The sequence below is a fragment of the Perognathus longimembris genome, chromosome 1 (assembly GCF_023159225.1).
Source record: "Perognathus longimembris pacificus isolate PPM17 chromosome 1, ASM2315922v1, whole genome shotgun sequence".
Lineage (NCBI taxonomy): Eukaryota > Metazoa > Chordata > Mammalia > Rodentia > Heteromyidae > Perognathus > Perognathus longimembris.
The window spans coordinates 2,639,420-2,653,128 of NC_063161.1; the positions used below are offsets into that span (position 1 = coordinate 2,639,420).

Sequence of the window (13,709 nt, forward strand, 5' to 3'; positions counted from 1 at the left end):
GTTCTGTAAATGTGGGGTCATGCGTGACACTTTACACCTCACAAATGCGATGCTGGTCGTGTGAGGACACACACAAGGCCCCCGGGTGGTCTCGGAGTGGGCGGGTGGGTGGGGTGTCCTTAGGCTGCAACTGTACGTTACAGCCTTCCTCCTGCTCATTCTCCTCCTCATCCCCCCATCCCTTCACCCGCTCCTGCCTCCCTCTTCTCCTTCATTTTTTGGAGATTTGGTTTGTCTGTTGCCCAGGCTAGTCTCAAAGCCTTGGGCTCACGCCGTCCTCCTGCCTCAATCTCCCAAGTATTGGGATTGCATGGGTGTAGCATTGTGTCCAGCTGCGTCATGACTTTTATTCTGTTCTTCAAAGAAGGAAAAACAGAACAAATCCATGTTCATTTGTGGTTACCCCTGAGATCCATTGGACCCACCCTTTACAAAATGTAAAGCTAAGGTATACTGTTAGATTTTAACGCTACTAGATTTTTCCCATATCGGGAAACCGTTTGCTATCGTATCTCCATAGTTCTCTTTTACCATGTGACCATTTATTCCCAACAGGACTGAGAGGTGGCATCAAGAGTAGCACAGTGGTTCAAACACTCTCCTGTACTGGCCTGGTTTCCTTTTGAACTGCCAGTTGATTGGAATCTCCTTCAAGACTACAAATGGAATCTGGAAACACCATTTTAAGTCCTTTTTAAGATTTAAAGCTTGCATTGCACACAGTGAAGATGTAGAATTTCTTATTTGCTACCCCCAATGGGAGTGAGAGGAAAGTTGGCAGAAGACGATGTTTCAGCATTAAGAAATGAATCAGAAGATGAATGCCGATAGACTGAAAGCAGCTTTCTGGACACTAACGATGCTGGTGGCACTGATCATATAAACAAATTCTCAGACTTTGCAGCTTCAGGTGAAGTGTACAGATGAATGTTCTCAAAGTCAAGTGTTGATGTGAATGTTATTTCAAGGACATGGAGAGAAATGTGGTTTCCCAACCTGTTAGTCATTCTGCAGGCTGTGCTTGGTTGTTGTTTTTTAAGCGTTCCATCACTGTAACAAGATCCCTGAGATGCTTAACCTAGGACAATCAATGCTAGATTTTCTGTGTTGGAGGTTCTGTATGTGATTGAAAGGCCCTGTTGCTTTGTTTCTACTGCCTACATCACTGCACGGAGTGAATGGCGGTGCAAAACCAGTCACAGCATAAGGAGAAGGAGCTGGGGTTCCACTGCCCTTCAGGGCCCTCTGCCAGAGACCCAAGGAACTCCCACTAGGACCCGCCTCTCAGCGGTTCCACCAATCCAATCTCAGCACCTAGAGAGCAGGCTTCTAACATCTGGACCTCTGAGGAGCATCTAACACCACAGTCCCCTTTTGTTAAAGACATCTTTTATGATGTTTGCTGGTCAAATGATAAGTTCATGAATAAATTAACTATTGAGGGTTCATGTGTATCTGAGAGGTGATTAGAAGGAAATAGTGAAGAGATGAAAATGTCCATTGGTTTGAGCATTCTAGTTTATGTTCATAAGTCTAACAGCGAGAGTCCTTTGCAATTATGAAGCAAATAAGATGGCTGTCTTCAACAAAATTATGAGCCATCAAAGCTTTTCAAAAGTATAGTGTTTTGACAATTGAAAACAAGAAAAGGAATTAGAGGTAATGTTAAGCCGATTAGAGATAGAGTTGATATTTGAAATCATGATTGTGTTTCAACAGTGTAAAAAGGAACCCAGAATGATGAAAGACTATATCAATGGGTGTGAAACTTGGCACCAGTATTTACAATACAGATGTGGTCTGGGCTCCATGGGCTCCATTAGGGTGGTTAGTGAGCAAGTGCAACTGCATCGGTATAGAGATATGGCTCTAGGATCTCCTGTGGATGCTAAAAGCTAAAGGTGCTCAAGTCCCTATGTACAAATCCTACTGCTTGCATACAACCTGTTCATCTTGTTTCTGTATTTTAAGTCGCTAAACGATGTATGGTACCTAATATGATGTCAGCGTCACATAAACAGTTGTTAGGAACTAAGAAGAAGCAGTACCCACCTGTATTTGGTATAGACTCAGGTTTTTGATAAAAATCTCCCAAGTTTTAGAGTCCATAGATGTGGCCCCCATGGACGCGGGGATGCAGGGCTCTTGTTTCCCAGGACAGTGAGTGGCAGAGGGCTTCGTTTACCTCCCGGATTTGAGAGAGAGAGAGAACTGATGATGTTCAGGGGGTCGGATCCCCCAGAGAGGCTGGCCCTTGGCTCTGGGTGGAGGGGGTTTCCTAGATGGAGTCCAGTGCACAGAAGAGCTGTGCAGGGTAGCCAGCTGATTTTTCAAGTTGGAAGATAGGTGTTGTGGCGTAAGGGACCTTGTATACCCTGGCTCTGGGCCCCACTCCTGCCCTCTTTCAGGAAGAACAATGTGGCCTTGGAAGTGGTAGTCTTCCCCACCCCGGCATGTGAGATGCCAGACCAGCAGTGTATGCATGCTGGAGGTCCTCTTGAAAGGCCACCCCGCTCGCTGTGGGGAAGAGTGGACAAGGTCATGGGGCCTTGGAGCAGGCTGGGCTCCAGGCCCAGGAAAAGATGTTCCCGTGTTCTCAGATTCTTTGTTAGCAGGCTACCCTGTGTGTTGCCTACTTTACTCATCAGTAATGGAGCCGTCTTTTGTTTTTGTCTTGTCTTTGTGTTTTTTCATTCTGAGTGACACAGGGAAAATATGCTGTATATGTAGGCAAGAGGCTCCGCTTTATAGAGATGTCTGACTGACTCCCAAAGGCCCACCTTCACCAGTGCCATTTGTTTCTTGGGGGAAGTTTCAGTGGCTCTGGTGGTAATTAGAAATGGCTACTCTGGTCACACTCTTACAGCTGCTTAGCTATGCCATTAATGTCAGATGTCTAAGGTTTTGCTTCAGTAATAAGAATTGAATAGTATTCAAGACGGGTTCAAACTACATTAATATTTAAGAGCCTTCCTGGATCCAGAAAGTGCCGGTGAAAACCCTTCGGAATGTAATATATACAGCACATGTCAATTAGGAAGAGACACTGCACGCTTGGCTCCTTGTCCACCGAGGCTCCCTGCCACTCGTCCCGGGAAGGGCTTGTCGCTGGTGGTACAGATTGCCACCTCCCAGAGGGATCGCGCTGAGAAATCAGCCTTTCTATTACTTTGCTGTTCTAAATAGATCCGTGTCCCAAATAGAAAGGAAAATCAATTTAATTACTTATGAAACTTTTCCTTAAGGGTGAATGAATTATGAGGGAAAAATGAAGTGTCTGTCTGTCATCAGTGACTTTATTTCAGGGCTGACGATGAGAGAAATTAATTTGCTCTGAAGACAAGGCGCCGGGTGGTTGGTGAAAATGGAGAGAGAATGCGCACAGAGGTGTGCTCACCCAGAGACGCAGCCTGGAAATGCTCTGCTTCTGGGGCACCTGGAAAATGAGCCTGAGGACGGTGGCAGTGGAGAAAGTGCCAAGCAGAAGCCAGAGGCGTCCACAGGTGCCACGGCAGGAGAAGCAAGGAGGAGGAGAGAGCGAATTGCAGTTAATGTGATGATGGGGACAGACCCACCCTCGCTGGCGCTGTGTAGCTCCCCTCTCTCCCTCCCTCCCCTCCCCCTGCCACCTCCTCACGGTTGCCATCTTAGTGCAATTAATAAGCCTCCATTGGAAGGCATGAAGTACTGGGGCTGGGCTGCAGCCTCTCCAGCCATCCTTAGCTTCTTCCTGGTGTTGGTTCAGTTTTGTACTGTTTCTCCGTAGGAGCGGAGGTTAGAAACCAAGGCAGAGGAGGCAATGGCCTTTAAGCTGAGCCCTTCTCTGCATAGTCCATCACATGCAAAAGCCAGTCCTGGGTTCAGGGAGGGTACAGGAACCGGAACCCATGTCAGTGATCTGTAGCCAAACAGGTAAGGGATGTATGCAAAGCTACCTATGCACAGATCTCCCTAAAACGTAGAGTCCCAACGTCCTGGCCCTCAGGGCTTCTTCATTAACCTCTGCCTCCTTGCTCAGACCTCCTATGAGCCTGATCCCAAATTCACCCCCTTGCACAACCTCCAAACCTGCAGGAAGGTCTGTGCCCCTCACTGGCAATAAACAGGCCTCACCTGTTGATGATCAAGTCCAGCCTATTCTTTTTCCGTCCTCCATTTTCCTCACACTGGTGATTCCCGGGAGGCTGTATCCACCACTCTGCACAAGCACAAACCCTGGACCAGCACACCAGCCTGCCAGGGCCTTACAACCTAGAATGCTGGCACCCGAGCCCGTTTCCAATCCATCCTCTGCACAGCGCTCCCTTCCAAATCCCCAGGCAATACTCCTGCTTGACACTGCGGTCCTAGGCAGGACCACCATCCACCTCCTGTCCCACTCCTTCCACTGAGTCCCACCTGGGACTTGTGGAAAGCCTGGTCTCTGTGCCAGGCCCTCTTCACTCCTACAACCTCTCTCAAGTCAGACAGCATAGCACTGGGCTGCCTCCCCTGACCCCCAGGCTGGGATGGGCTCTCATGATGGGCTGGGCTGCCTCCCCTGATCCCCAGGCTGGGATGGGCTCTCATGATGGGCTGGGCTGCCTCCCCTGATCCCCAGGCTGGGATGGGCTCTCATGATGGGCTGGGCTGCCTGCTCTGGCCCCCAGGCTGGGATGGGCTCTCACAGTGGGCTGGGCTGCCTCCCCTGACCCCCAGGCTGGGATGGGCTCTCACAGTGGGCTGGGCTGCCTCCCCTGACCCCCAGGCTGGGATGGGCTCTCACAGTGGGCTGGGCTGCCTCCCCTGACCCCCAGGCTGGGCTGGGCTCTCACAGTGGGCTGGGCTGCCTGCTCTGGCCCCCAGGCTGGGATGGGCTCTCACAGTGGGCTGGGCTGCCTCCCCTGACCCCCAGGCTGGGATGGGCTCTCACAGTGGGCTGGGCTGCCTCCCCTGACCCCCAGGCTGGGATGGGCTCTCACAGTGGGCTGGGCTGCCTCCCCTGACCCCCAGGCTGGGATGGGCTCTCACAGTAGGCTGGGCTGCCTGCTCTGGCCCCCAGGCTGGGATGGGCTCTCACAGTGGGCTGGGCTGCCTGCTCTGGCCCCCAGGCTGGGATGGGCTCTCACAGTGGGCTGGGCTGCCTGCTCTGGCCCCCAGGCTGGGATGGGCTCTCATGATGGGCTGGGCTGTCTCCTGATAACAGGAATGTTAATTACGTTAATTAACTTTTTAATTACTCGTCTAAAATCTGTCCTCCCTGCCACCACCAGGAGCTCCGAAGGGGCAGGAGGCACATTCCCCGTTCACCTGCATGCCCACCACAGCAGCAGGCCAGGGTAATCAGGCAGTGTCTGCAGAGCTGGGCAGAGATCACTCCCACACTCCAGTGCTCTTCATGAGAGCCATCTCCATGAGAGTCTCCATGGAGGTCTGCAAGATGACCAAAGTACAGCCCGGAAGCAATGAAGACAAATGTGAGGCATTTCACACCATGAAAAGTGGGCCTGGGCTGCGTAACGAGCGTTCCTCAGGCCTGGGGACAAGCCCAGCCGCAGTCCAGGACCAAAGTGTTTAAAATGGCCACATTAACTTCAACCACCAGAAACAAACGATCCCTTTCACAAAAATGTGCCAAAACAAGACTGAGATGCACTAAAGGTGTGGTGTGTTCTTGCGTGTGTCTGTAGGGATGGTGTGTGCGCACAGGGTGTGTGTGTGCTTGCATATGCATGGCAAAGATTGCAGGAAGCTTCTCTCTACGCCCAGAAGACGACTCCATTTACAGAGCACAAACTCCATTTTCTCCAGTGGCCCTTTCTACCAGACAATTAGCATCGCGGTCATGTCCCTTGTCCTGTCTTGCTAATAGTCAGGCAAATGCATGAAGAACCGCCCGGGTCTTACAACCTAAGTTGGTGGTAAAGTAGTTAAGGCAAACTTATTTACCACATTAATTAAATGGTCTATTTAACATAGAATATCAATTCTCTAATCACATCTCAGTTGAAAGTCTTCTTTCAATTAACAACTCTGAGGGCTACTGACAGAGGTCCTACTGTTCCAGGATCATTAGGAACATTTTCATTAGCTGTCAAGTGAGGGGTGAGAGGCAGAATGTGGGCGCTCTCAAGAGCAGCCTCTCCCTACTTAAGAGACTATTAGGGGGCGAGCAGCGGTGGTTCTCATTAGTTGCTTGGTGATGAAAAGACCTCCTATGAAATCACAAATGGAAATGAGGTGAGGGGGGCTGCAATAAAGCCCACTGAGTGGTTAGGCCCTCATCCTCCGAGGACGGTCTGGCCTTAAGGGAACCCAGTCTCTGCGGATTACCATAATGGGGGAGGGGGCTGAAGTGGCCTGGAGATTCATATGGCCAAAGTCATAACTGCCCAAAAGTCAGCCAACACCAAGACAAGTACTAGAGTCATGTCCCCAACAGACTCGTGTGCTGAACACTTGATCTCCGGCGGGTGGACACTAGTGTGGGAGGCAGGAGAGCCATGAAGAAATGGGACCTAGCTGGAGGAAGCTAGTCTGAAGGGGGCCTGCTGTTCAAGGTTATAACACTGCCTATTCCCCCCTGCCTACTTCCTGTCCACCATGAGGTGAAGAAGTAGGAAGGCATAACTACCCCTACCTGCCACAGTTTTCTGCCCAAGCCCAAGTGACCATGGACTCTGTAAAGCCTCCTTTGGGCTGTTTACACCTGGCATTTCACCACAGTGACACACAGGGAAGGAACGCGGCGTGGGGGAACATGAAGACACTTAGTGCTCCACTGAGGAGTAAAGCCCCTCCTTTCTGTGGTTCAAAATTGGTTCAAAATAAACAGCATTATCAGATATTTTTCTAAATTTAAACCAGTAATGTCATATTACAGTTTGCTATCCTAATATAAATAAAAGAGAAATTTACAATACCCAAAAACAGCACAACCCCATCCAAACCACTGTGAATCTAGTCATTGTGAATGTAATTAATATTGCCACAAAAGGAAATGCTGCTAGAAGCAGGAAGTGATGAAACACCACAATTTGGTTTTTAGAGTGTAAGCAAGCAAAGCATTCGCCTAATAGTACATGTCCTAACCTTTCCATTTAACTCCAACCCATTAAAGTCAGTGTTCTGATGGCCACTAAAATAAACCAAACTCCAAAATATATTCATTTCACTTCACCCATTATTAAAAAGCAGACATTAATATTTGTGACTGTAGCTGGGCGCCAGTGGCTCATGCCTGTAGTCCTAGCTACTCAAGAGGCTGAGATCTGAGGATCACAGTTCAAAGCCAGCCCAGGCAAGAAAATCCATGAGACTCATCTCCAATTAACAACCAGAAAACCGGAAGTGGCACTGTGGCTCAAGTAGTAGAGTGACAGCCTTGAGCTGAAGAGCCCAGGGACAGAGCCTAGGTCCAGAGTTCAAGGCCCACAACCAACAAAAACAAAAATAATGGTAATAATAGTAGTGACTGTGAGGCTGGGAATGTGGCTTAGCAGTAGAGTGCTCGCCTCGCATGCATGAAGCATTGGGTTCAATTCCTCAGCACCACATAGAAAAGGCCAGAAGTGGCGCTGTGGCTCAAGTGGCAGAGTGCTAGCCTTGAGCAAGAAGAAGCCAGGGACAGTGCTCAGGCCCTGAGTTCAAGCCCCAGGACTGGCCAAATAATAATAATAATAATAATAATAATAATAATAATAATAATTGTGACTGCACCATAACATTGAAAGCTGTTCAGCATAAGGATTTAAAAGGTATTTTTAAAGCTAGCATCAATGCCTAAAACTACTACCCTATCATTAATTGCCATCAAACATAATTCCAATTTTCAATATTGGTATAAATACGCAAATCAACAGACCAAGTTTGAAATATGTGATCTGATCTTACCTATGTGCTCACAAATGAAGACCACAAAGAAAGGAGTGACAAGGTCGTTTATCCCCTGCACGTATCCACTGGCGGGGTGACGGATGGCCCATATGAACAAGATTCTTTCAAAAATCTGAAAGAAAACACAACAGGCGGTGAAGCAAGGGACACACACAGCGGGAACGTTAAATGCATTCATTCCTATACTTTTAGTATAGTGCATGTTATATAGTTTAGTGCGTGTTATTTTTCACTCTGTATCCCTAGCATGAAAGCATGAACACAAATACCAACAACTACAGCTTAACTTCCTTGTAAAAAGTCCAATAGCCTTTTCAGTGACTCCCAGGCCCTGTGCAGTGTCTCATGGACGCCTAGCTCTGCCATTCCACCGGCCTGGCTCCCGGTAGCCGACCCAGGGGCCCTCCACAGGCCGTGAGAGTACACGGCGATCTAGGGCCAGGTGGGCGGGCAGTGCCTTAGCACCTGGCCTATCAGTGGATACTTCCGGAGGTGGACAGGTGCAGAGGGGAGGGGATGGTGGAGAGATGGATGCACAGATGAACGGTGGATGGGTGGAATACAGCTGGAAGAATGGACGGTCTGATTTTTTTCTAATGGGGTAAACAGATGCCTTTAAACTCTTGGAAGTCATCATCTCCCAGGAAGACACATTTAAACATTCTGCTACCCAGATCACGGGCTGCCCCAGCCTCCTCCAATGCATATTCACGTAATCCTCCCTCATCGTCTCTCATCCCCACTCACCTCCTCCACCTTCATTATGAGATGGATGTCACCAAGGCGCCACACAACCCCAGAAAATGTGCACATGCCTCCACAGCTTACAGCCCTTCACGGGCTCCATGCCACCCCCGTGTGGGCCCCCTGCTGTCTGCCCTGCCCAAAGCCTTCTCCCAGCAGCACCCTGGTTCTGGCTGTTGTATGGAGGGCACACTGCACAGAGCCTGCTAGCCAGCTCAGGTCCTACTGCCTCCTCTGGACGCAGCTGACCTCCCTGGCCTAGGAGACACACTCAAGCACGCCTCCCTCTGGTTGCCTGCTCCCTCTCAGGAGTCTCAGCTGCGTGGTGGGAAGCCGCAGGCAGGCAGGCAGGCAGGCAGGGGCAATGCCCACGTGGACTACACACAGCCACACCACAAGCCATGGCACCTTAACAGCAGCCTAAGACACGCAATGAAGACATGCCAGCCAAAAGCTGGGCATCTGGCAGTGGGCACTGAGGTACAGCTGAGCACAGATGAGGTGTTCTGGGGACTCCGGGTAGGAGAGAAGCAGGATGCCACCAGAGCAGACAAGAAGCAGGCAGGCCACATTGCTAGAGACAGCCTTGAGTGCCCGATGGCATGTGAAGGTCCCCTTCCTGAGGGCTGGCCAGGACCAGCACACAGTGATGACAACCACGGGCAGCAGATATGTACACACGTGTGCATGCACACGCACACGTACACACACACACACACACCCCTCTACTCACTGGCCTTTAGCAGCCCAGCACTGAAGTACTGCAATGGGTCGGAGCTGGCTCCCTCCCCTGGAGGCACGCAGAGGAGCACAGAGACCAGTCTGCTGGAGCAGCGGTGCCCCACCACACAGCCTACCGGCAGGGACGGTGCTCTGTGACCCAGGTCTCCCACAGTCATGGAGCCTGCACTCTAGAGTCAGCTCCAAGCACCAGCCTCTGTCGGCCCAACCCTGAAATCAGGGCAGAGACCCAGTTCCACCCACACAGGGTGAGAAGCGATGCCAGGACCACAGGAAAGCAGCAGCCTGGACAGGCAGCCGTGGGTGGCAGCCCAAGCCCCCCATGAACACGACGACCGGCCATCACCGTCTCCCCTCACCCCGCCACTGCCCCAGGCCTCTGCTTCGCTGACCTCTGGAAATGCAGTGCCCGCCTTTCCACAGCTGCACTGCTAAGAGCATCATGGGAAAACTTCAGCCCGCAAATGTTTTGCCAGATAACGAAAACTATTAAGACAGCTGAACTTATCGAGTTTTAACTCTACTTGATCTCTTTTGACAAGATGAAATCCTATTTTTAATGATGTATTTTTTATCCTCGTGCCATGTAAATAAAGGCACTAGTAGCTCACGCATAAAATATAAATGACTTCTGGGCAGGCGGGCGGGCTGATAGCAAAGAGAGGTTCCATACAGGATGACACTGTCTCTTTCTCTGCCTGCACCGTAGCAGGTGCTCGTGCCTGCTTGAGCTCAGCCTGTGGACAATCAGGGAATCTGCACTCTGTGCAGTGTCCCCACTAAGCAACCTCCAAAGGGTGCCAGTTCCAACAGGTGACTCACCTCCAATACCACCAACATGGCCACTGCCTGGCCCAGTGTCCCCGTGACGCTCCCGACATCATCCCCGTCACTGCCTGGCCCAGTGTCCCAGTGACTCTCCCGACAACACTGTCACTGCCTAGCACAGTGTCCCTGGTGATGCTCCCGACATCACCCCCGTCACTGCCTGGCCCAGTGTCCCAGTGACTCTCCCGACAACACTGTCACTGCCTAGCACAGTGTCCCTGGTGACGTTCCGGACAACACTGTCACTGCCTGGCCCAGTGTCCCCGTGACTCTCCCGACATCACTGTCACTGCCTGGCCCAGTGTCCCTGGTGACTCTCCTGACATCACCCCCGTCACTGCCTGGCCCAGTGTCCCCGTGACGCTCCCGACATCACCCCCGTCACTGCCTGGCCCAGTGTCCCGGTGACTCTCCCAACAACACTGTCACTGCCTGGCCCAGTGTCCCTGGTGACTCTCCAGACAACACTGTCACTGCCTGGCCCAGTGTCCCCGTGACTCTCCCGACATCACCCCCGTCACTGCCTGGCCCAGTGTCCCTGGTGACTCTTCTGACAACACTGTCACTGCCTGGCCCAGTGTCCCTGGTGACTCTCCAGACAACACTGTCACTGCCTGGCCCAGTGTCCCTGGTGACGCTCCCGACATCACCCCCGTCACTGCCTGGCCCAGTGTCCCTGGTGACGTTCCGGACAACACTGTCACTGCCTGGCCCAGTGTCCCTGGTGACTCTTCTGACAACACTGTCACTGCGTGGCCCAGTGTCCCCGTGACTCTCCAGACAACACTGTCACTGCCTGGCCCAGTGTCCCCGTGACGCTCCCGACATCACCCCCGTCACTGCCTGGCCCAGTGTCCCTGGGCACTCCCTGCTCACACCTCTGTGCCCCAGGGACCACAGCGAAGGGAGCTACTGAGACAGGGAACAGGTAACACTGCCACCCCAGGCACTCCCCAGACCCTAATCACAAACACAAACTTCTGACTGAGTCTCCAGGTACCTGACCTGCCACTCCTTCTCTCCCTGGCCTCAGTGTCTCTGGGCCCTCTCTCACCAATGCCTGCTGCTTCTGTTTCTCAGGGTGCTTTGGGCTCGCGGCTTTCCGTCCAGAGCCCATTCTCCCAGCCACCCAAGGCCTCAAGAATGGCCTGCAGGAAATGAGATAACACCAAGAAGTGAGCACCCATCCCTGGCCCCCAAGATCCCGGTTGACCTCTGGCCACACCCCAGGACCCTGAACCAACCTCTGCCCCTCCTAGTTGCCTCAAGCAGCCCATTAGGCTTGAGCTCCATATGCTCCCTGCTCCCCAGCAAGGCACAGCTCCCCTCCCGACTCCCCACCTGACCAGGGCCGTGCTGGGGCTGGGAGGGTGGGATCTGGTCCCAGGGGCAGGCTGCTGTAGCATTTCCAGCACAAACCCAAACCGATCCACTGCCTGATCACCTCACGTTCCGAAGGACTTGGAGCAGTTGGATGGAGCTGCCTGGAGCTCAGCGCAGCCAGGAGGCACGGGCACTGCGGCCGGGGGCCGGGGGGGGGTGGGCCTAGCAGCCCTGCAGCCCGCACTGACGCTGCGGGATCCCTTTGATATTTGTCTTAATTAAACTACTTCAACTGACTCATGCTCCTCTTTGAAAGTGCAAACATTATTTCTAATCCCAAAGTCCCTTGGGATCATTTAACAAAAACTCCCTTCTGAAATCCTCTGGAACTGGTGAGTGGAGGGGCCCGGAACCCCTCAGAAAGCCCCAGGTGCGTGGGGCCCAACCCGCCTAACAAGACCTGGGAGAACCGGGCTCCGATGTGTTCTTGCTTTTGCTGTTTTGCTTCTCCTATTTTATGGGTGGTGCTAGGATGGAATATGGGGCTTCATACGAGTTAGGCAAACACTCCACACCCGCCCACACTCCTAGCCTTGTCTTCCCCTTTCTCACACCACGAAGGCGCTGGCTGAGGGCACTGGGTGGTGTCCCCAAGGATCACCAACAGCACCCTCGCATGGGTGACCGTCACAGGGCCAAAGTACTGAGGGCCCACCGGGAGGAGAGGGCCTCTCCCCGCACGCCCGATGCGTGCTACATAAATGCATGCAGTCTTCAAGGACTGTATTGAGCATAAAATGACCAGTTTCATGTTACGGTTTTCCAAGTCATCATTTTCAAAGGGTAACAAAGTGGGGCTGGGAATATGGCCTAGTGGCAAGAGCGCTTGCCTCCTACACATGAAGCTCTCGGTTCGATTCCCCAGCACCACATATATGGAAAACGGCCAGAAGGGGCGCTGTGGCTCAGGCGGCAGAGTGCTAGCCTTGAGCGGGAAGAAGCCAGGGACGGTGCTCAGGCCCTGAGTCCCAGGCCCAGGACTGGCCAAAAAAAAAAAAGGGTAACAAAGTGACACTTGAAAGGGTACAAACTAAGGCCAGCACTTCCTGGGGTACACGTGGATGGATACTCAGGGCCCTTGCTGCACCCCAAGGCCCCACGGGCTGGGGGCCCCTCAGCCCTTCTTGGCCTGCTATGCGCCGCCACTGCCCAAGTACACGGCCACACGGCCTCTGCCCCTGAGATCCTTCGTCTGAGACGGGGAGCGAGGGGCCTTTAGAGGAAACCGTTTCGGGGAGTCCTCTCCCTAAGGGCTCCGGCAGAGGGGAAAGGAGACGTGCTCGGAAAGGCTCGCGGGAGAATGTGCAGGCTCCGTCCACTGCTGAGACCTCACCATCTCCTCACACCCGGGGCAGGGTCCCCAACGGCTCCAAAGCACACTGGGCAATGTGTTGGTGGACAGGGACTCCTGAGCAGCCAAACCGGGAAGCAGGTGGCTTGCTAGGCTGTCAAGCAAAAGGCGTCAGCCACAGGACACTGCCGTCCGGCCCCAGGCCCTTCCGCAGAGCCCCTCCTGCACGCTGGCACGGGGCCAAGACAGTTCCGGGTGCCCTCCCCAGCTCTGGGGATGTGGGTCTTGGCCAAGTGCTATGGAGGGCACGGTGTCCCCCGCGTCCCCCTTCCCCCCATGTTCCTGGCATTCTCCAGGGGGCTGCAGCCCCCATGCCCCCATCATGCCCAGGCACTTTCCAAGTGGCCTGCACAGGGAAGGTACAGATGCTGTGCTCACTCAACGGGAGCAGGTCGCATTAATAAAGAGCAGGCCCGAGCAGGGGAGCCCCGACACCACACATGACCTCAGCGTTGTGCCAAGGGCCTACGCGGCAGCAGGGCAGGGCGCCCCAGTGTGGGCACAGGCGGGAAGGCACGCTCACCTGACGTGACTCCACCCGAAACACTCACTGGGCTCCGGGAGCCAGTCCAAGTCCACTCACACTCTCGACATGCGCATCTCTGTGAGAATGAGAGTTCCTCTAAAAGCGGCGTGTGCTCAACCCTCAACAACAGTAAGAACACTGGGAGCCGCTGCGTGTGAGCACCAAGGCTGAAGAAATTAGAACGCTAGAGGCCGCCCACTTGCCTGCCACGCTGCAGACCCCTGAGCCCCACTACACATCCCCACTCAAAGCCCAACCCAT

The 13,709-nt window shown here is 53.0% G+C and overlaps 1 protein-coding gene across 3 annotated transcripts in view; it reads right to left on the reverse strand.

Moving 5' to 3' along the window:
- The window catches only part of Tbc1d22a (TBC1 domain family member 22A), a 267,451-nt gene that overhangs the window by 153,645 nt on the left and 100,097 nt on the right, over positions 1-13,709 (reverse strand). For all 3 annotated transcript variants that reach the window (XM_048353885.1, XM_048353877.1, XM_048353871.1), the window contains exon 8: positions 7,873-7,987. In XM_048353885.1, coding sequence (XP_048209842.1) covers positions 7,873-7,987 — 115 coding nt within the window. The remainder of the gene's footprint in view (positions 1-7,872; positions 7,988-13,709) is intronic.